General features: G+C 46.2%; 1 protein-coding gene across 2 annotated transcripts in view; it reads left to right on the top strand.

The window, feature by feature from the left end:
• The window catches only part of EFCAB6 (EF-hand calcium binding domain 6), a 198,912-nt gene that overhangs the window by 127,441 nt on the left and 48,146 nt on the right, over positions 1 to 23,325 (top strand). For both annotated transcript variants that reach the window (XM_068278177.1, XM_068278176.1), the window contains exons 16-20: positions 21 to 192; positions 12,375 to 12,489; positions 15,250 to 15,383; positions 17,986 to 18,221; positions 21,538 to 21,634. In XM_068278177.1, the coding sequence (XP_068134278.1) occupies positions 21 to 192; positions 12,375 to 12,489; positions 15,250 to 15,383; positions 17,986 to 18,221; positions 21,538 to 21,634 (754 nt within the window). The remainder of the gene's footprint in view (positions 1 to 20; positions 193 to 12,374; positions 12,490 to 15,249; positions 15,384 to 17,985; positions 18,222 to 21,537; positions 21,635 to 23,325) is intronic.

Raw genomic sequence — 23,325 nt, 5'->3', positions numbered from 1 at the left:
TGATCCGTGTCTCCTGGAAGAATGAGAGAGATTGAGAACCAGGCCAGTCATCTGGTGAGGAAGTTCACCGTGGAGGAGGTGATCGATAAACTGAAGCAATGCGTGACTAAGAACGGCTTCACCACCAAGGAGAACTTCCTAGCCTGCAACCGGCGGCCGGACGGCAAAGTCTCCAAAGAAGACTTCCGGAAGGTAAGCGAGTCCATGGGCGCCGGTGTGGGGCCACGGCTGTCTGAGGCGGTAGTGCTCATTCATGAACATTTCAGATGATAGTTTACCCCAACAGTCTATGCAGTTTTATTTAGCGGGTATGAATTTGTCCCCTCCTATTTGCATACCCCTCCCCCTCCAACACACATAAGGCTGCTCTCACAGTGGACAGTCCCACGTTAGAGCAGCCTGTAACGCAGCCCAACTCACAGTAATGAAAAATCAATGTGCTGTTCACAGTGCCCACGTTGCGTTACAGTGTAACGCTGGACGTTCAAAGAAAGTGCAGCATGCTGTGCGTTATAGGTGGTTTTAGCTGCGTTAGACTGTTTGCACATGCTCAGTAAGGGGAGAGTCTGCTATTGTTCCTAGCCACATGGATAATTAATATTCACTGCACTGTAGTGTTGTCCAGATCATGAACGATTCGGATCTTTGATCGGGATCTTTTTTGTGAGTCGAATTATCCGGATCATCACAATGAAGGATTCGATTCACAGTGGATGTCTGGAAGAAACAGGAACTGCAGCTTCTGTGCACAAGCACAATCTTCCTGCTGCATCTCTCCATTCCCTATTAGCACCCTCAATGTGCTCTCAGTCTGCTGCACCTCTCACTCTGCTGCACCCCCAGAATGCTTCCCTAGTAAAATGATTCAAAGATTCGGTTCAAAGATCCGAATCTTTTCAATGGTCCGATTCGAATCATTGAAAACATCCGGACTTCCCAGGATAGCACCAAGAGCCTCATAACGCAGCTCAATCTGACGTCCAACTTCAACACCACCATGCGTTGTGTTAGGGGCACGTTATGCGACCATAACGTCCCTTAAAACGCAACGTCTTGGTGTGAAAGAGGCCTAAAGGACACCTGAAGCAAGAGGGATATAGAGGCTGCCATATTTATGTCCTTTTAAGCAATTCCTGTTGCCTGACTCTCCTGCTGATCCTCTGCCTCTAATACTTTTAGCCATAGACCCTGAACAAGCATCCAGCAGATCAGGTGTTGCTGGTATTATAGTCAGATCTGACAAGATTAGCTGCATGCTTGTTTCTGGTGTGATTTAGAGACTACTGCAGACAAATAGATCAGCAGGGCTGCCAGGCAACTGGTATTGTTTATAAGGAAAGAAATATGGCAGCCTCCATATACCTCTCACTACAGTTGCCCTTTAAATAAAACCCCCTTCCTAAAACTACTCCCCTAACCTCGCCTCTTAATGAAGTACCCCTTCCCATACTGGCATTGCTAGATATTAAGGGGGTCCCATAGCAAAACCTTCATGGGGCCCTCGGATGTAGGCATTCTTGAGCAATGCCACCTGCCCCTACCCTATGGATATGAGTTAATTGGGCAATTTACATTCCCATGCAATCTACCCTGCATATAGTCCATGGGCACTGAGACAAGGCCAGAGGGTAAATGAACACAAGAAAGTTAATAGTGAATGCATGAATTACCATTGGGCCCCCTCTGCTCCAGGGCCCCATAGCAGCTGCTATGGTTATTGCTACTCTCCTGCCTTCCTAACATCTACCCCCACCTTAATGGTAACTCCTATTACTGATACCTAACCATAGCTTTCCAACTTCTATTAATAAAGCCAGCCTACCCCTTCTCTATTCCCTAACCTAATTCTCAGCACTGGGGTGTAACCCTAACCTGATACTGCTCTTTATAACCCAACCCACAATAGCAAGCAGTTTAGCCAAGTATGTCCAAATCAGTAGCGACAAAGCCCCCTGCAATGAGGGAATGACCCAGCCCCCAAAATCTTCCTAGCATTAGCCTATAAGCCTAGCTTTCTGTGTCCCAATCCCCGCCCCTTCCTGTCTCTGCCCTCTCCCACATCTTACCACATCACATCCCACAATGCACTGTGCCACATCCTACCATGCCACACCTCTGACTACATCAACTTACAATACAGCCATGCCTACTCCATAGTAAACACCAAAAGGGAGAGGCAGTGACCATAATGACAGCCATACTCCCTCCAATATAGAGAAGGGGAGGGACTTAGTAGTACACGTGCCTCATGGAGGGAGAAGGTAGGGTAAGTTTTTGTTTTGTTTTGTCTTTGTGAATATGGACAGAAAATTACTGTCTGTCCAAATCAAATTTGCTGGGCTGATGATATTTGAACTTTCTCAGCCTATATAGCTGAACTTGTGAACTCAGAATTTACGATACCTCTGGGTCAATCCTAATCCCAGGTCTGTGAGCATAGAGTAAACAAGGATCCTTATCTCAGCTAACAACCTCTAACCCCATTTAGATGTTCTGTTTCGATTAAGGCATCTTAATGACGTGTATTTATGCTTGAAAAAAATCTATGTTTTCCCTTTTGATGTTGCATGTATATAGCTGTCTGTACCACCAGCCTGCAAACTAGCAGGATGTAAGCTCGACGAAGGCTGCAAGGCCGAAAGCTTGCTTATTTTTATTCATTTTTAGTTAGCCAATAAATGGTATCATCCTGATTTAAAACTTCTTGCTTTTAAGTGAAAATAGATCACTTAAAGGACACTTGAGGTGAGAAGGCTATGGAGGCTGACATATTGATTTAATTTTTAACAATACATGTTGCCTGGATTGCCTGCTGATCCTCTGCCTCTAATAATTTTAGCCATAGCCCCTGAACAAGCATCAGATGTCTCTGACTGAAGTGTGACTGGAATAGCTTCATGCTTGTTTCAGGGCTGGGATTCAGACACTATTGCAGCCAAAGAGATCAGCAGGACTGCCAGGCAAATGACATTGATTAAAGCAAACCTGAAGTGAAAAAAAGTATGATATAATGCATTGTATGTGTAGTACGGATAATGAATAGAACATTAGTAGCAAAGAGTCTTATATTTTTATTTTCAGTTATATAGTTTTTTTTTATATATAATATTGCATCATTCTGTCATATTTGCAGTTTAGAAATCACACTCTGTCTTTTAAGCTATAAAACAAAGCACAAATAATGACCCTTTGAACTTTCCTGCAGTAAAACCTTATCTCAAGCTGTCTCTCACTGTTTATTGGCTGTTTATGTGCTTCAGAAAACAGGACTGTATTCCACCCAGTGGGTCAAACAGCTCAGAGAAGCTCTTTTGCATAGAAACAACTGAAGTTTTTAACTCTTTTTGTACTGAAACCATATGAGACTCTTTTCTTTGCTACTAATGTTCTACAGTATTTCTACTACACACATACAACATTATCTCATAAGTCTATTTTCACTTTGGGTTTGCATTAAAAGGAAATGAATATTTCAGCCTCCATCTCATTGCAAGTTCCCTTTAATGCCCTTGAATATAATAAGCCATGTCACTAGTTTGGCCATGCTTCCCAGAAGGCCCTGCAATTTCCCATCCGTCCCCAGCATTAGACTGGGTGAGTCGCTGTTCATTGTTTTTATGAGCATTGCGGTAAAACCTGTGTACAATTAAAAAAAGAAAGATTTTTTTCCCCCATCCAATTCTCAGCGGCGCATCATCTGCCACTTCCACTTAATGATGAAATGTTACATAATAGTGATTAGCGGATGACACGGGCCTCGCGCTGATAAAAAGGCTCATTTGGTTGTGTTGAGAGACTTCTTAGCACTATCAGAACAGTGTCAAGTCGTTAATGAGAGATTACAGGTTGCGTTAACACCTCTCGCAGCCCCGCACGCCACGAGCCAGCCTCGTTACACACATCGCAATTAACAGGAACGCGGCGAGATAGTGGCGATCGCTTCACGCTGAAATCCTGTACAGGGATTTTTTGTTACATACATTTAATAGAAGATTATTTTAAATTGATTACATTCAGTGGGATGTGAAAGTTTGGGAAACCTTGTTAATTGTCATGATTTTCCTGTATAAATCGTTGGTTGTTACGATAAAAATGGCATTTAAAATTATCATACATATATATATATATATATATATATATATATATATATATATATATATATATATATATATATATATATATATAGTGATGTTATGTTTGAGAAGTGAAAATAAATTTATTGCATTGCATTTACAGAAAGTGCAGAATAATTGTTTAAATAAAATTAGGCAGGTGCATACATTTGGGCACTGTTGTAATTTTATTGATTCCAAAACCTTTAGAACTAATTATTGGAACTCAAATTGGCTTGGTAAGCTCAGTGACCTCTGACCTACATACACAGGTGAATCCAATTATGAGAAAGAGTATTTAAGGGGGTCAGTTGTAAGTTTCCCTTTTCCCTCCTCTTTTAATTTTCTCTGAAGAGTAGCAACATGGGGGCTTCAAAAAAACTCACAAATTACCTGAAAATAAAGATTGTTCACCATCATGGTTTAGGGGAAAGATACAGAAAGCTGTCTCAGAGATTTCAGCTGTCTGTTTCTACAGTTAGGAACATATTGAGGAAATGGAAGACCACAGGCTCAGTTCAAGTTAAGGCTTGAAGTGGCATACCAAGAAAAATCTCGGATAAACAGAAGCAACGAATGGTGAGAACAGTCAGAGTCAACCCACAGACCAGCACCAAAGACCTACAACATCATCTTGCTGCAGATGGAGTCACTGTGCATCGTTCAATCATTCAGTACACTTTACACAAGGAGATGCTGTATGTGGAGGAAGCCTTTTCTCCGCCCACAGCACAAACAGAGCTCGAGGTATGCTAAAGCACATTTGGACAAGCCAGCTTCAATTGAAATACTGAAATAAGGTGCTGTGGACTGATTAAACTAAAATTGAGTTATTTGGGCATAACAAGGGGCGTTATGCATGGAGGAAAAACACAGCATTCCAAGAAAAACACCTGCTACCTACAGTAAAATATGGTGGTGGTTTCATCATGCCGTGGGGCTGTGTGGCCAGTGCAGGGACTGGGAATCTTGTCAAAGTTGAAGGACGCATGGATTCCACTCAGTATCAGCAGATTCTGGAGACCAATGTCCAGGAATCAGTGACAAAGCTGAAGCTGCGCCGGGGCTGGATCTTTCAACAAGACAACGACCCTAAACACTGCTCAAAATCCACTAAGGCATTAATGCAGAGGAACAAGTACAAGGTTCTGGAATGGCCATCTCAGTCCCCAGACCTGAATATAATTGAAAATCTGTGGTGGGAGTTAAAGCGGAATGAAACCCAGCATTTCTTCTTCGCTCTAAAAAAAATATTTACAGCATATAATATACTACCACCATTTTTTTTTTACTAGAACAGCATTCAATTAGTTTAAACACAGAGCTTGAAAGTTCAGTGCAGAGAAATCTGGACAAATCCGAAGTTGAGATAATGATAATTTATGGCCTCAATTCACTAAGACATGCTGGAGATAATAAGGTAAGAGAAAACTTACCTCCACGCAGTGAGGGAGTTATCTTATCTAGCGTAGTCACTGCACACAGACACCCATAGGAAGGCGCCCTTTGTCCATTACCAGCTGGGACATCCATCCACTGCAGGCCACAGAGTTGCCACCCTTGGTTGTCTTGTCGGGCTTCTGCCCATTATATGCCGATTATTTATTGTCTTCTAGTAAGTGTTTTTAATAATTTGCATGTTCGAGGAATAAATAACTTTAATGCACTAGGGAGCGCTCCTTTTTGCTTCTTTTCTAAGTTATCTTATCTCTCCATTCCATAAGTTACCTCCTCTGTAGTTAATTTACCTCCTCTGTAGTTATTTTCACACGCAGTTAATAAACAGCCTGTCTTTAACTCTGGAGTTATTTTAAGGATTGAAGAGTTAACTTTAGGTTTTGCCTGAGGTAAAATGTTTCCTGAATACTACATGCCTCATCGCCATGGTGATAACTCTAGAAAAGTTATTAAAGACAGGAGATAAGCCTAGTGAGGCATGTCATCTTGTGTTTACTTAATTGTATCAAGTGAGAAATGTGACACATTCTCTCACTGCGCAGAAGCTCCTGGACACAGAGAGACACTGAAAGCATTTCTGCCTTCAGTACAAGATGAATAAAACCAGTTATGAATAAAATACAAAGACAGCTCTCAAAGCAAAAAAACGTACTTTTGGGAACTTGTAATTTCTAAATGAATAATAATACTTATGCACAAATGCAAATATGATAACCGTATGGATATAAAAAGTAGGGAAACATGTTTTTATTGAATATTATGTCAGGGTTTTATACCGCTTTAAAGAGAGCTGTCCATGCTCGGAAGCCAACAAACCTAAATGAACTACAGATGTTTTGTAAAGAAGAATGGTCCAAAATACCTTCAGCCAGAATCCAGACTCTCATTGGAGCCTTCAGGAGGCATTTAGAGGCTGTAATTTCTGCAAAAGGAGGATCTACTAAATGTTGATTTCATTTATTTTTTTGTGGTGCCCAAATTTGCACCTGCCTAATTTTGTTTAAACAATTATTGTGCACTTTCTGTAAATCCAAATAAACTTAATTTCACTTCTCAAATATCACTGTGTGTGTCTCCCATATGATATATTTAGCTGACATTTTTTATCGTAACAGCCAAAGATTTATACAGGAAAATCATGGAGATTAACAAGGATGCCCTAACGTTTGCATCCCACTGTATAAAAATAGTCTAAAAAAAATCATTGCAGTTTTTGGAAAATTTAAATGAGGAATACTCAATGCACCAATTCATAATTTCTCATCTCTCCAACGAATACTTCATAGTAACTTAAAGCAGCCGACTTACTTTCTTGCTTCCAGTCGGTCCCACGCCCATGGAGATCTTAAAGGGAACCTGAAGTGAGAGGGATATGGAGGCTGCCATCTTTATTTCCTTTTAAACAATACCAGTTGCCTGGCATGCAGCTAATCTTGTCAGATCTGACAATAATGTCAGATAAACCTCATCTGCTGCATGCTTGTTCAGGGGTTAGGGCTTGTTTCAGGTGTTTGATTCAGACACTACCGATGCCTGAGGTCAGCAGGGCTGCCAGGCAACTGATATTGTGTAAAAGACAATAAATATGGCTGCCTCTCACTTCAGGTGTCCTTTAGAAGAGGGAGAGAGGCTGCAGCTGTTTATATAGCGGCCCTGACCGAGATCATCATATACTCAAATTTATTTATCATAATTTAAGGGTGGTTCTAGGTTTGTGCATTGCGGTGTGATGCCATGCTCCTGCCGCATCCTATGGCAATGCAAAAAACTATGCGGTAGAGTGCGCCGTCAGGGTCTTATGCATCGCGCCGCCCCTGCTCAGTGATGTACTCCCTGCTGGACAGGTTCATATGCATAGCACCGCCCCCGCTCAGTGATGTACTCCCTGCTGGACAGGTTCATAAACATAGCACTGCCCCCGCTCAGTGACATACTCCCTGCTGGACAGGGTCATATGCATAGCACCGCCCCTGCTCAGTGACGTTCTCTCTGCTGGACAGGGTCATATGCCAATCACCGCCCCCGCTCAGTGACGTACTCCCTGCTGGACAGGGTCATATGCCAAGCACCGCCCCCTGCTCAGTGACGTACTCCCTGCTGGACAGGGTCATATGCTAAGCACCTCCCCCCCCCGCTCAGTGACGTACTCCCTGCTGGACAGGGTCTTATGCATAGCTACGCCCCCGCTCAGTGACATACTCCCTGCTGGACAGGGTCATATACCATGCACCGCCCCCACTCAGTGGCATACGCCCTGCTGGACAGGTTCATATGCATAGCTCTGCCCCCGCTCAGTGACGTACCCCCTGCTGGACAGGTTCATATGCATAGCACCGCCCCCGCTCAGTGACGTACTCCCTGCTGGACAGGGCCATATGCATAGCACCGCCCCCCCATCAGTGACATGCTTCCTGCTGGACAGGTTCATATGCAAATCACCTCCCCCCACTCAGTGACGTACTCCCTGCTGGACAGGGTCAAATGCATCATGCCGCCCCTGCTCAGTGATGTACTCCCTGCTGGACAGGGTCATATGCATAGCGCCGCCCCTGCTCAGTGACGTACTCCCTGCTGGACAGGTTCATATGCATAGCACCGCCCCTGCTCAGTGACATACTCCCTGCTAAACAGGTTCATATGCATAGCACTGCCCCCGCTCAGTGACGTACTCCCTGCTGGACAGGGTCATATGCATCGCGCCGCCCCCGCTCAGTGATGTACTCCCCTGCTGGACAGGTTCATATGCATAGCACTGCCCCCTGCTCAGTGATGTACTCCCTGCTGGACAGGGTCATATGCATAGCACCTCCCCTGCTCAGTAACGTACTCCCTGCTGGACAGGGTCATATGCATATTACTGCCCCCGCTCAGTGACGTACTACCTGCTGGACAGGTTCATATGCATAGCACCGCCCCCGCTCAGTGATTTATGCCCTGCTGGACAGGTTCATTTGCATAGCACCGCCCCCGCTCAGTGACGTACACCCTGTTGGACAGGGTCATATGCATAGCACTGCCCCCGCTCAGTGACGTACTCCCTGCTGGACAGGTTCATATGCAAAGCACCTCCCCCCCACTCAGTGACGTACTCCCTGCTGGACAGGGTCATATGCATCGCGCAGCCCCCGCTCAGTGATGTACTCCCTGCTGGACAGGTTCATATGCATAGCACTGCCCCCGCTCAGTGATTTACTCCCTGCTGGACAGGGTCATATGCCAAGCCCCTCCCCCCGCTCAGTGACATACTCCCTGCTGGACAGAGTCATATGCACAGCACTGCCCCCTGCTCAGTGACGTACTCCCTGCTGGACAGGTTCATATGCATAGCACTGCCCCCTGCTCAGTGACGTACTCTCTGCTTGGGCAAGAAGCTCGCACTGGGTTTCCCGTCAGTTTGCACTGCGCTCCGTCACTTACACTACATGCGTCGCCCATAAGCTTCCATTACCCTAAGCACCACTCGTTAAGCGCGGTGCTTGCAGTAATGCACTGCAGGCTGTGCGACGGGATTGCTTTGGGATGAAAACTTCCCGCGCAACACAATGTGACGAGGTCAGCGTAAAAGGCCACATTGACTTGCATTGCAGTTGCATTACCCTGCGGTAAAACATGGCAATGCAATGCACACTAGCAAGGCAAGCCTAAAAGGGGCCTAAAAGTCCCCATACACTTATCAGTTTTCCCATTCGGGTCTCTACAGATTCGATCGAACTGCAGGTAATCGATTCCCCCAAAATGTCCAATCCATTGATCGACCTACTGATTGAAAGTATCGATCTGACAGGATAGAAGATTTAGGTCAATTGGGGGTGGGGCAGGAGCAGTGACAGATTGACGGCCCATTGCGCTCAGTTCAATCAATTTTCAATAGATTCCCTGCTGGAATCTATTGAAAATCGATGTGCGATATCTTACTGAATTGATTCTTTTTAGAGAGGAAGCGATCTTTTTGCCACATCAAGGTGGAAATCTCTATAGGTGGCCATAAATCTAGCAATGATGGGCGGATTTGACCAAGAGGCAGATCTCTCTCTGACCAAATCTGATTAGAGAGAGATCTGTCAGCTGCCCATACACCACAGGCCGATTCCCAGTCTTGTGAATTGGCCGAATCCGCCGCCTCGCCGCCAGGGCCGGATTTGTACTCTTTACCACCAAAGACCACCGTCAGCAGCCGTCCCACTTCAGTATAGATAGCCAGATGACCCTCTCACCCCCCTCCAGTATAGCTAGCCAGACGACCCCTCCCTCCAGTATAGGTAGCCCATTGACTCTTCTATCCAGTATAGGTAGCTAGATGACCATCCCCACCCCCCTCCAGTTCAGCCTGATGACCCCTCCTTCCCTCCAGTATAGGTATCCTGTTGACACCTCTCACCCTTCCTTCTAGTATAAGAAGCCAGATGACCCTCCTCCCCCCTTCCATATAGATAGCATGATGACCCCCCTTCCTCCAGTATAGGTAGCCAGGTGACCCTTCCCTTCCCCCTAGTATAGCCTGCTGCCCACCCGCCCTTGATCCTGTGGTGCCCTAGGCCATGGCCATGGCCTTGGCTTAAATCCGGCCCTGCTCACCGCTGCCTCCCTAGTGTATAAATGTTCCCCCCGTGTGTGCATCTATACATTACCTGTCCCATGCCGCCCACCATGTGGCGCCCATATGTCTTCCGCTTCCCGCTCCTCCATTTGCACCTCACATGCTACTGGCGTTTAGCGCATGCTGGGTGTGACATCACACATGCGCCATGTGCTATACGCCGGCGGAGTGTGAGGCGCAAATGGAAGAGCAGGAAGCAGAAGACGGATGGGCGCCGTACGGTGGGCGGCATGGGACAGGTAATGTATAAATGCACACATGGGGGCACATTTATAATCTCATTGCAATATTGCCAGCACACTCAATCAACCATGACACCCGACATCTTGCAGTATCTCCAATCAATACATGCAACCAATTTAAGGCATTGTCGATTGGGCATGCTGTTGGCGGCACCGATTTTTATCCAATTTGACAATGATTAGCGAATCGGATGGCCAATCGACTTCCAAGTCAAGTAGTCAATGGTGAATTGGATGACGAATTGGCCGTCAACCCGAGTAGTCTATGACAACCTGCCCAAACTGCGAGAAAGCTACGGGGTAAGGGCTGCTTCACATGGGCTTCTGCTGAGCTGCTGCTCAACGTCTCATTCAAATGCTGTAGATTTTTTTTTTTTACCCCAAGATTGCCAGCGTTTAACAGCTAATCTTTTAATGGCTTCTGGAGGCTTTTAATGGCTTTCAGGTAAGCGTTGCGTTTTCTGGGCTTTTGGTGGCTTTTGCAGGAAGTATAGGAAAAAGCTGGGTGTTTATGGGCTTTCTTTGGCTTTCAGTGGCTTTCTTTGGCTTTCACTGGCTTTCTTTGGCTTTCACTGGCTTTAAAGGATACCTGAAGTGACATGATGAGATAGACATGTGTATGTACAGTGCCTAGCACACAAATAACTTTGCTGTGTTTCTTTTTTTTCTTTCTCTTTCTGAAAGAGTTACATATCAGATATGTAAGTGGCTGACTCAGTCCTGACTCAGACAGGAAGTGACTACAGTGTGACCCTCACTGATAAGAAATTCCAACAATAAACACTTTCCTAGCAGAAAATGGCTTCTGAGAGCAAGAAAGAGATAAAAAGGGGAATTTCTTATCAGTGAGGGTCACAATGTAGTCACTTCCTGTCTGAGTCAGGACTGAATCAGCCACTTACATACCTGATATTTAACTCTTTCAGAAAGAGAAATAAAAAAAGGAACACAGCATAGTTATTTGTATGCTTGGCACTGTACATACACATGTCTATCTCATCATGTCACATGTCACTTCGGGTATCCTTTAAGTGGCTTTTGCTGGCTTGCAAACACCTTCTAGAAGCTGCATATTGCTTTTGAGACAAGATGCCGGGATCAACTGCCAGGCTTTTATGAAAGCCTGCAAAAGCTTGTACTAAACGCTCCCATTCACTTGCATGGGACAGCGGTAGATCCCTAAAAACGTTACATTAATGTCAGCAAAACGTTCATGTGAACCAGCCCTAAGTCAGTATGGCGACCTGTGGCTTCCCAGCAGTGCCCTAAGTACACACAGAAGAGTGACGAGTACCTAGTAGATATCATTTCTAAGGTGTCCAAACTATCACTTTACAAGTTTTATAAAAACAAGTCCATTTTTAGAAGATGATTCATCGTAAAAATTAGCATTTTTACCTGCGCAGACCAGACGCTGCCACATATGTGCGCTCAAATCCAGAGAACTCAGGACTAAATTAACAAAAAATCTATTTCTTCCTCTTGTTGTTTGTGCAAAAAAAGGAAAAAAAAAACCTCCCTGCTGTCAGAAAGCGAAGCCTCGGTCGTCAGACGCCCGCTGCCATTCAACTAGTTAAATCCGCTGAAATAAATTAATCACATTTCATCTGTCAAGTCCTCGTTATGTAAGTCATTTTCTTCCCAAGAGAAAGTGCGATTTTTTTTTTCCCCCGCGAGACCCGACGAAACTTTTGAAAGAAGAGAATAAAGTTGCGGAGTTTTGCGCTTCCCTGTGGCAGTGTTTTTCTCGACTCCACCGCGCTATCCTCAGAGAGCTCGCTCCGTTCATTAACACGCTTGCCATTTTTTTTTTCCCCTTCAAGACTTGGAAGTACTTTAAATCACACATCCGGCTGTGTAAATTCCTCAGCCGAAAACGCATTTTATCTGACAATTTGCACCTTGAAAAAATGACGCGTCCGCCTGAACCGGCCGTATCCTCATCTGTAGCTTTTCTTTTGTCAGATTCTCCGGGATCACCAGCTGCATCTCGATGAAGATCAGTTTCAGGCCTTAACCAAAAAATTGGGATTTACAAAAGACGGCCTCGGTTACCTCGAATTCGTCTCGTTATTTGAAGGTACGTGTGCTAGACAAGAAAAATGCTCCGATAAACACCCAAGAAAGAAAAATAAAATGGCGTTGTACGCTGCAGCCAATCGGTGCTTGGCTTCTGCCGTTCAGTTAGTACTGGTAAAGTGAATGAGATTTGGTTGATTACCATAGGGATAGGGAGGCTGCCATATTTATTACCTTTTAGGCCCCTTTTACACTTGCCTTGCAAGTGTGCATTCCGTTACCCAGTTTTACCGCAGGGTAACGCAACGACAATGCGAGGCAATGGGGCCTAGCACACTTACGGAGTCGTGTTGTGGCAAATGCCCGATCGGCCGCTGAGTAGAGATGCGGCGAACTGTTCGCCTGACGAACATCTCTGGGGCTTTTACTACTTCCGGGTCGCACTGACCCGGAGTAGTACGCCTGCGCTGCCCGGCGGAGCGCGTCCTCGATCGCGCTCCTGTTGCCGGGCACTCTTTGCGCATGAGCGTGACGTCGTTCATGACGTCACGCACACGCGCAGAAAGTGCCCGGCAACAGGAGCGCGATCTAGGACGCGCTCCGCCAGGCAGCGCAGGCGTACTACTCCGGGTCAGTGCGACCCGGAAGTAGTAAAAGCCCCAGGGATTTGGAGATGTTCGCCGGCGAACAGTTCGGAAACCGTTCGCCACACCGCTCTACCGCTGAGCTGCTGCAAAGTTAACAGCGCATTACTATCGGACCTCAGAGGCCACGGAAGTAATGAAAGTCAATGGGCGACGCATACATTTTAAATATGTGGGCGGCGGCGCACATGCATGGAACGATGGTAATATAATGAGGAAACCCGAGAATCCCAGCAAAGTACTTCCTGTCCAGCAAGGAGTACGCCACTGAAGGAGGGGCAGCGAAGGGCGTGCAGTGGGGGGGTGGGTTTACGAAGGGGCGGCGCTATGCATATGACCCTGTTGGTGCTCTCTGCTGCAGGATCATGTGAATGACGTTTTGTGCAGTGCGGTGGAGGTGTAGCTTTACAACCGGCCTAAAACAATGCACATTACCTGGCAGTCCTGCTGATCCTCTGCCTCTGAAACTTTTAGCCATAAACCCTGAACAAGCATATGCTGATCAGGTGCTCTGCCTCAGGCCTGGAACCCACTAGATTGCTTTTTTGAGCATTTAGGGAGCGCTTTAAATCGCTAGCGATTTCCCTAAATGCTCTGCCAATGTAAATAAACGTAACAAATTCCACAGCAGCGATTCTGATTAGCAAAATGGCAGTCGCAGGACATGCAGCATTTTGGGAACGTTTGTGCTTCAATGTAAAGTATTGAAGCGCTGGCCAATCGCTCATGAATCGCTACACATAGCGATTTGTGTGTGATTTGTAAATTACTGCAAACTGTAGAAAAAATTATAATGAATTGAAAGGACCAATTAGAATTAAAATCGCTAATCGGAAATCGCTATCACAATCGCTGGCAAAAAGCTTACGCTTTTTTAAATCGCTACCAAAATTGCGGGAAAACACTCATGAAATCGCTTACACAACGCTAATAAAAAATGCTAGCGATTTGTAGTGGGTTCCAGGCCTGAAGTGTGACTGGATTAGCTGCCTGCTTGTTTCAGGTGTGTGATTCAGACACCCCTGCAGCCAAAGAGATCAGCAGGGCTGCCAAGGCCATTGAGTAGCAGGAAATAAATATGGCAGCCTCCATATCCCTCTCACTTCAGGTACCCTTTAAGCTAAAATCCTGAAAACAACAATAGGGAGAGCACAAAGAGAAATAGTGTATGTCACTGCAGGCTGGGTGACTGCAGGGTGCCTGGCATGATGTCTGATTGGCAGATGCTCATGGATGGTCAGCGGTACTTCCAGGAAGTGTGTCTGACGATGGATGGGACAATACAACTGGGATGTCCAGCCTGGTCGTCCACTGTATCCGCTGCTCGTCTTATGTGGACTAAATTGGAACAAATGATTGTGATGTTTGTCTTTGTCTTTTCTGTTTTGAGGTCCTTTTTTATACTGTGCTATGCTATGTTTTATGCTGTACTACAGCCAAACTTAAAGAGACTCTGAAGCGAGAATAAATCTCGCTTCAGAGCTCATAAATACGTGTGCCCCTGCTAAAAAGGTCGTAAAAAGGTCGCAGAATTTCCCTTCCTGGAGGCAGGGCTAACGGCTGCAGCCCTGCCTCCAGTCGCGTCTGTCAGCGGCGCATCGCCGCCTCTCCCCTGCCCCTCTCAGTGAAGGAAGACTGAGAGGGGCGGGGGAGAGGCGGAGATACGCGCTGACAGACGCGCGTGGGGCAGGGCTGCGGCGGTTAGCCCTGCCCCAACCAGGAAGTGCTCCCCGGGTGTATCGAGGGGGATTTGGGGGTGAAGGGACCCCCGTTAAGCCGCGCTATAGCGGCGTTTTAGCAGGGGCACACGTGCCCCTGCTATTTATGAGGTCTGCAGCGAGATTTATTCTCGCTTCAGACTCTCTTTAAGTCAAGTGCAATCCGGTGCCCCTAGACTTTCTCCAGGCCCTAGGCAACTGCCTAGGACTGTCTTGTGGATAATCCGGCTATGGGTGCCGCCATAATCATGTATTGCATTGCAGCTCCCAAATAGCCAGACGTGACAGGCGCCCATTTCACCTGCTGCACAGGAAAGGGGCAGATTTAATTATGCAAACTGCGATTTAATCATGCAATCTAAAGCTGCATCTTTACATCAGATCCGATCTTTGTTTTCTTTCGTTTTTTTCACTTAAAAGTTAAAGCGTTGTTGTGACTCTCACTGTTTGTGGTCTCAGTCCCATCAGGCAGTGGTCCAGGAGACAAGTTATATAACAGTCCCAACCATCGTGTCAACAACACCAAGTTCCATTACATGACTGCGGAGGAGTGTCTGAGCCAGTTCCTGCCCAAACTGCGAGACGGCTACGGGGTAAGTCAGTATGGCGACCTGCGGGTTCCCAGCAGTGCCCCATTATACACATCCATCTTCCGTGGCCAAGTCACTAAGGGGAACCCGAGGTGAGAGCGATATGGAGGCTGCCATATTTATTTCCTTTTTTAGCAATACCAGTTGCCTGGCTATCCTGCTGCTCCTGTGTCTCTAATACTATTAGCCATAATCCCTGAACAAGCATACAGCAGATCAGGTGGCTCTGAGACTATATGCTTGTTGCAGGGTTTTGACCAGACACTACTTATGCCAGAAGATCAGGGCTGCCAGGCAACTGGTATTGTTTACAAGGTTACAAGGTAATAAACATGGCAGCCTCCATATGCCTCTCACCTCAAGTTCCCTTTAAGGTCCATACACACACTGAATAGGGATCGAGAACAGATGCCTCAGGCGACATCACTGGGCCAACGCTGTACAGACGCAGAGTTAGGCTACAGGTTGGCGATGCGTTCTGTTGCAATGCGGGGATGGAGAGATAACGGAGCGGTGCAGATGTGACATGCAGCGAGCGGTGAGAACAGAGCTATCGGAAGTCGCTCCGGTGAGTTGACCCACTTGGCGGCGGTTGGGGGTTGGGGACTGCTATACACATACCAGATTACCGGCAGAGGCAGTCGTTATCGGCCTCCATAGCTGACATTAGTCTTGGGTGTGTACAGCGCATTTGTCATTGAGAAAATCCGAAGATATAACAACAAAAGTTGTTTAGATTAAACCTTTAATGGCTAAGGGCCTGTACACAATGAAAATCGCCAAGCACAATCTAAAACACAGTGCGATTAAATTGCGTTTTTTAGTCAAAATTCCACTTGCGAGTTTTGTGCGCGTGCGAGGAGATTGCGATTGTGCTGTGTATCTGTTCCTGGTTTCCTGATTGTGTGCCTTAAAAAACGCAATCAAAATCGCATACATTGCAATTACTCGTGTGGCTCTCCAATGTTGGTCTCACCTGTGTGACTCCAGTATGTTTTTATTACCCATGTGGCTCTGCCATGTTTGTCTTACCCATGTGGCTCTGCCACGTTTGTCTTACCCATGTGGCTCTGCCATGTTTGTCTTACCCATGTGGCTCTGCCACGTTTGTCTTACCCATGTGGCTCTGCCACGTTTGTCTTACCCATGTGACTCTGCCACGTTTGTCTTACCCATGTGGCTCTGCCACGTTTGTCTTACCCATGTGACTCTGCCACGTTTGTCTTACCCATGTGGCTCTGCCACGTTTGTCTTACCCATGTGGCTCTGCCACGTTTGTCTTACCCATGTGACTCTGCCACGTTTGTCTTACCCATGTGGCTCTGCCACGTTTGTCTTACCCATGTGGCTCTGCCACGTTTGTCTTACCCATGTGACTCTGCCACGTTTGTCTTACCCATGTGACTCTGCCACGTTTGTCTTACCCATGTGGCTCTGCCACGTTTGTCTTACCCATGTGGCTCTGCCACGTTTGTCTTACCCATGTGACTCTGCCACGTTTGTCTTACCCATGTGACTCTGCCACGTTTGTCTTACCCATGTGGCTCTGCCACGTTTGTCTTACCCATGTGGCTCTGCCACGTTTGTCTTACCTATGTGGCTCTGCCACGTTTGTCTTACCCATGTGGCTCTGCCACGTTTGTCTTACCCATGTGACTCTGCCACGTTTGTCTTACCCATGTGACTCTGCCACGTTTGTCTTACCCATGTGGCTCTGCCACGTTTGTCTTACCCATGTGGCTCTGCCACGTTTGTCTTACCCATGTGACTCTGCCACGTTTGTCTTGCCCATGTGACTCTGCCACGTTTGTCTTGCCCATGTGACTCTGCCACGTTTGTCTTGCCCATGTGACTCTGCCACGTGTGTCTTGCCCATGTGACTCTGCCACGTTTGTCTTACCCATGTGGCTCTGCCACGTTTGTCTTACCCATGTGGCTCTGCCACGTTTGTCTTGCCCATGTGACTCTGCCACGTTTGTCTTGCCCATGTGACTCTGCCACGTTTGTCTTACCCATGTGGCTCTGCCACGTTTGTCTTACCCATGTGGCTCTGCCACGTTTGTCTTACCCATGTGACTCTGCCACGTTTGTCTTGCCCATGTGACTCTGCCACGTTTGTCTTACCCATGTGGCTCTGCCACGTTTGTCTTACCCATGTGACTCTGCCACGTTTGTCTTACCCATGTGGCTCTGCCACGTTTGTCTTACCCATGTGACTCTGCCACGTTTGTCTTGCCCATGTGACTCTGCCACGTTTGTCTTACCCATGTGGCTCTGCCACGTTTGTCTTACCCATGTGGCTCTGCCACGTTTGTCTTACCCATGTGACTCTGCCACGTTTGTCTTACCCATGTGGCTCTGCCACGTTTGTCTTACCCATGTGACTCTGCCACGTTTGTCTTACCCATGTGGTTTTGCCATGTTTGTCTAACCTATGTGGCTCTGACATGTTTGCCTTACCCGTGTCTTACCATGTGGCCCCTCCATGCTTGTCTTACCTGTGTGGCCCCTCCATGCTTGTCTTACCTGTGTGGCCCCTCCATGCTTGTCTTACCTGTGTGACTCTGCCACGTTTGTCTTACCCATGTGGCTCTGCCATGTTTAGGACACGTACACCGCCTTCTATAAGATGGACAGTAATCGGGATGGAATTCTGTCTATGCACGACTTCCGCCGCCTGCTGGACAGTTTTATGTTCTTCATCACCCAGAAGGAGTATGAGCGGTTACTGGGCCTGCTGGGGCTCAGCCTCACCTCCACCCTGAATTATACGGAGTTCCTGGATTTACTGCGAAAGCAAGAAAAGGAGGACTTCCCTCCCTGGCTCAGCTCCTCCCACAGGTCAGAGTCTCCCAGATGTCTCCAGTATGTATATTACTTTTTTCCTAATACCAAGCTACTGCAACTGGGATCTGATATAAAACTATTGGCAGAAAAGTCTCCTAGTCCTGGGGGGGACACACATAGATGAGGGGAGGGTTATTACATGGTGGGCTACAGTAGTGGCCGAAGCGCGGCACCGCAGCAGAGCAGCCGCCTGGACGTGAGCATCACGTCCGGGCGGCTGAAATGGTTAACCATTAACTGACTATATTAACTCCTGGAGGAGCCTCCCATCACCTCTCACCACATTAACCACTTACCCTCCCCCAGGACGAGTATCTACGTCCCTGCAAAACACCTCGCAGGGATGTAGGTACTCCTCTCTTTCCGCATGCGTTCTCGCCGCCGATCGTTAGAGAGGACATGAATAAATAGCAACGCAGTTCCCATTCATTAACCTCCCTGGCGTTCTGATTCCGTGCTGCGCATGGCCGCGGGTGTTTTTTTTTTCACCTAATTTTTTTTCCCGTGTAGCTAGCCTATCGCTAGCTACATGCTTCCCCCCTCCCTGCTCCATCCCTCCCACCATTCCAATCGCCGCCGGCGTGAAGACCCGTCCGGAAATCCTGTTCTGAACTGGATTTCCTTTAGGGCTTCCCCCGTCGCCATGGCGATGCTGGGACTGACGTCATCGACGTCGTGACATCAGACGGAGTCCCAATCCGCCCCTCGGGGTCTGCGGGGGGGGGGCTCAGTGTTTAAAAAAAAAAAATATTCAAATTGGCCCACCAGGGCCTGAGCGGTGACCTCCGGCGTCTCTGGACGAGCTCACCTCGTCCAGAACGCTAGGGAGGTTAATCTAAGTTCCCATGTCACTGATCGCTGGCATCAAGGAGATACATGCGGTCATTGTAACTAAGTAAGGAACTTCCACGCATTACTTTCTGTTCGCGTACTAATAGTGTGCTCAGGAAAATAATGTGCAAGGACACAAGGACATCTTGTGGCCAAATAGTAAAATTATATATATATATATATATAACATTTTTATATATAAAAATTCCTACACGTACATTTAAAATGAACCTCTTTCCTCCCACAATCTCCCATAGTTACTAAATAAAACTTAAAAATAAAAACACAAGAATAAATACATAAGTAGTTACCTTAGGGACTGAACTTTTTTACTATGTATGTCAAGAGGGTATATTACTGTTTTTAAATTATGGACTTGTAATTAGTAATAGTAGCAAAACTGAAAAAGTGCACCTTTATTTCCAAATAAAATATTGGAGCCATACATTATACTAGGGAAATATTTTTAAAAAATAAATAAAATTTTATTTTAAAATTATAATGGCCAAAATCTGAGAAATAATGAATTTTTAAAACATTACCTTAAAGAGACACTGAAGCGAAAAAAAAATTATGATATTATGATTTGTATGTGTAGTACAGCTAAGAAATAAAACATTAAGATCAGATACATCAGTCTAATTGTTTCCAGTACAGGAAGAGTTGAGAAAATCCAGTTATCTCTATGCAAACAAGCCATTAAGCTCTCCGACTAAGTTAAGGTAGCCATACACTGGTCGATTTGCCATTAGATCGACCAGCTGACAGATCCCTATCTGATCGAATCTGATCAGAGAGGGATCGTATGGCTGCCTTTACTGCAAACAGATTGTGAATCGATTTCAGCCTGAAACCGATCACAATCTTTGGAGCCGCCGCTGCCGCCTGTATCCCCCCCGCATACATTACCTGACGCTGGCTCCCGGGCATCTTCTCCGCATCTTCTCCACGCTGCACCCGCTCCATTCCGGCGCTTCCTGTCACTGCAGTGACCAGGAAGTTCAAATAGAGGGCGCTCTATTAGAGGATCGGCGGGTGCGTTTGGCGCGAACGATAGGCAGCAGATTCGATCCCAGGATCGAATCTGCTGTCGAAACGGCCGCGAATCGGGCCAGTGTATGGCCACCTTTAGTGGTGGAGAGGGCTGTTATCTGACTTTTATTATCTCAACTGTAAGTGAGCTGTTTACTTTTTCTTTGCTAGAGGAGAGGTCATTACTTCATAGACTGCTCTGAAAGACTCATTTTGAATGCTGAGTGTTGTGTAATCTGCACATATTATAGAATAATGCAATGTTAGAAAAAACACTATATACCTGAAAATAAAAGTATGAGAATATTTTCTTTGCTGCTAATCTTCTAGAAATTATTCATAGTACACAACCAATTCATTATATCATATTTTTTTTTTCGCTTCAGTGTCTCTTTAATACTCCCATTAAAATGCAGTTATAATAAAATCATTTTACTACAGCTTTACCTAGCCCTAGTCTCACACAGAACCCTTTACTACCGATCCCACCTCCCCCCCCCCCCCCCCCCCACTCACGGGGGTGCCTAACTCTAAAACACCCACTTTTGGGGCCTAACCCTTAGACCCCCTCTGGTGGTTCCTAACCCGAAGACTTCCCTGGTGATGCCTAACCTTAAGACTCCCCTCTGTGGTGCCTAACCCTAACCACTCCATGGTGGTGCCTTACCTTAAAACCCATATGGTGGTGCCTAATCCTAAGACTCCCCTCTGTGGTGCCTAACCCTAAGACGCCCCCCTGGTGGTGCCTAACCCTAACCACCCCCATGGTGGTGCCTTACCTTAAGATCCCCATGGTGGTGCCTAACCCTAAGACTCCCCAGTGGTGCCTAACCCTAATCCCCCCCCCCCCCCATGGTGCCTAACTACCCCACCACCTTTCCCCCGGCGGTGTTTAACCCTAACCACAATCGACAATTGCACAACAAACACCCTTCCTGATGCCTAACCCTAACTGTTCCCCCCGCACCCTTACAAACGTAGAATTGGTACAAACAAAAGATAAAATAATTGATAGCGTAAAATTTGTAGATACAACCAAAATAATATATAAACTATAACGTTGCAAGTTTGAAAACGATAACATATTTCTAAAACTTTAATGTTCTAATGTTGAAAACAATATTTATTGGGCGCCCAAATTTCTGCTTTTGGTGCCGTATTAACGATATTTGCATTAGCGCCTTTGGGGTGCCCAAATTGTCTATTAGCTGCTGGGCAGCCAAATTTCCTGCTACCCCCTAAGTCAGCCTTCTGCCAAAATTAATTTGTTAGGGCTCTTGTGAAGTGTGACCGCAGCTAGGGGAAAAGGGCCCTTATTCCTCTTAGTTGTCCCGTCCTCTTCCCTGATCGTGGCCTCGTATTAGCCTTGTAGGAGAGTTGTCAGGAATGCTGTATTCCTCTTACAACATACAACTCTAAATAACTCATGTGTTTTCTCTCCTGCAAGGCCTAAAGAAAGCCAAGACTGTGCGGACCTGGCCTGCGAGCAAGCTCACTACTATCTGGTGACAAAAGCGCAAAGCAGATGGCATGACCTAGCCAAGGTAAGACAGTGACGCTGGTTAATCCTGTGCAAGTTCACAAGTCCTCAACATCGTCACACACCTCCTCGCAGATGTGTCAGTAGCTGAAACAGTCGGGAGGGGGGAGGGCTTCAAGTGTTGTAGTACACATTATTATAATTGATTTATGAAGTGACCAACATATTCTGTGACGCTGTACAAAGTAAGAAACAAACACAGGGTACATAAAAATGCAGACGATGGTGTACATCAATAAACAAAATATACTATAGTCATACCATAGATGCAGTGTGTTTTTAGGTTATCTGGTAAGGGGTACATAGTTTGGCAAATGGGACGCAACACAACTCAATGCAACTCATTAATGGCTTGATTCACTATTGTGTGATAACTGCTATCACAGAAGTTATCACGCGAGCCACCGTTGCAAAGGTTTGTGCGCAAACTGCATTACTTTGCGTGATAAGCGAAGGTTTGCGTGCGATCACAGCTGTTTTTCACGTGAAAAGCGCCAGTGATCGCGCCCAAACCTTTGCTTATCACGCAAAGTAACGCTGTTCGCAGGCAAACCTTTGCGCGCGCCAGCTCGCGAGATAACTGCTGTGATAGCAGTTATCACACAATAGTGAATCAAGCCCCTAGTGTGAAAGGGCCCTTAACCTCTTTTCTGCTATTGCGCCACTAGCTCCTTCTGATGATATTAGCCGGAGTTTGGTTACAACATGATAGGTAAACTCTGGCATCCAAATTATACACTGGGCACTACTATACCCTCAAATTAGCAGCTGGCCACAGGGCGGAGCTTGTGCCAGTCCCTATGCTAGCACAAGCTGCTGCAGGCTTGAAATTTACAGGAAGTGGAAATGAAAGACATCCCACTCTGAACAGGAAGTCAGCAGATGCAGCAGGCTTGTATCAGTCCGGATAGGTGTACAAATGCAAATAAATCTGTAAAATGGATTGTTACATTTGAAAAGACAGCAACTAAAGCAATACTTATCATTTCTATGAAACAATGCATGCTTTCAGAATATCACTGTTTTAAAGCGGCAGGGACAGCCATACTATCCCTGGAAAAAAGAAAACACATATATAAGTAGATAAATACTTGCTCTAATTACATAACATAAGTATTGTACTGTTCATGCTTTGATTTCAGTGAAATATAGTAAAAATGAGAAAACTGTTCCAGGCATTTTCCATGTTTACTGCCGCTGACTGAAGCCAATCCTGATGTCATTTCCTCCCTTAGTCTTTTTTTTTCTTCTGCCTGAAATGGTGTATGCATTGCCAGCCCCCCTCCTCACTGAGGTCTGTACTAAAACTGTACTGTCATATGTAGCTTGCTTATGTTAACACATGTGAGCACAGCATAGATCGTATTTCAGCAGCTTCTGCAGGGGGTTGAGGTGTATTTCCCTTCTCAGCCTCCTGTCACACTGAACTGCCCTCAGCCAATCGGTGAAGAGCAGGAATGTGGGAGGAGAGATAACAAGCTTCACTCTCCCCGGCAATGTACCAGAAAGGGGCCAGGCTGACTGAAATAAGATTCATTACAGCAGACACATTTATGATTATATTGGAATGCTTGCAATACAGGGTCAGGTTGTAGACTGCATAATAAACACAGCGCAGTGGGTAAATGGAATTTGATTTTATTGCTGACAATCCTGCTGTAAGTGATAGGACTGTCAGAGCCAGGTCACCGTTGA

Source organism: Hyperolius riggenbachi, chromosome 3, assembly GCF_040937935.1.
Source record: "Hyperolius riggenbachi isolate aHypRig1 chromosome 3, aHypRig1.pri, whole genome shotgun sequence".
NCBI lineage: Eukaryota > Metazoa > Chordata > Amphibia > Anura > Hyperoliidae > Hyperolius > Hyperolius riggenbachi.
Note: the sequence above shows the minus strand (reverse complement) of the source record. Positions and strands in the feature narration are given on the sequence as shown.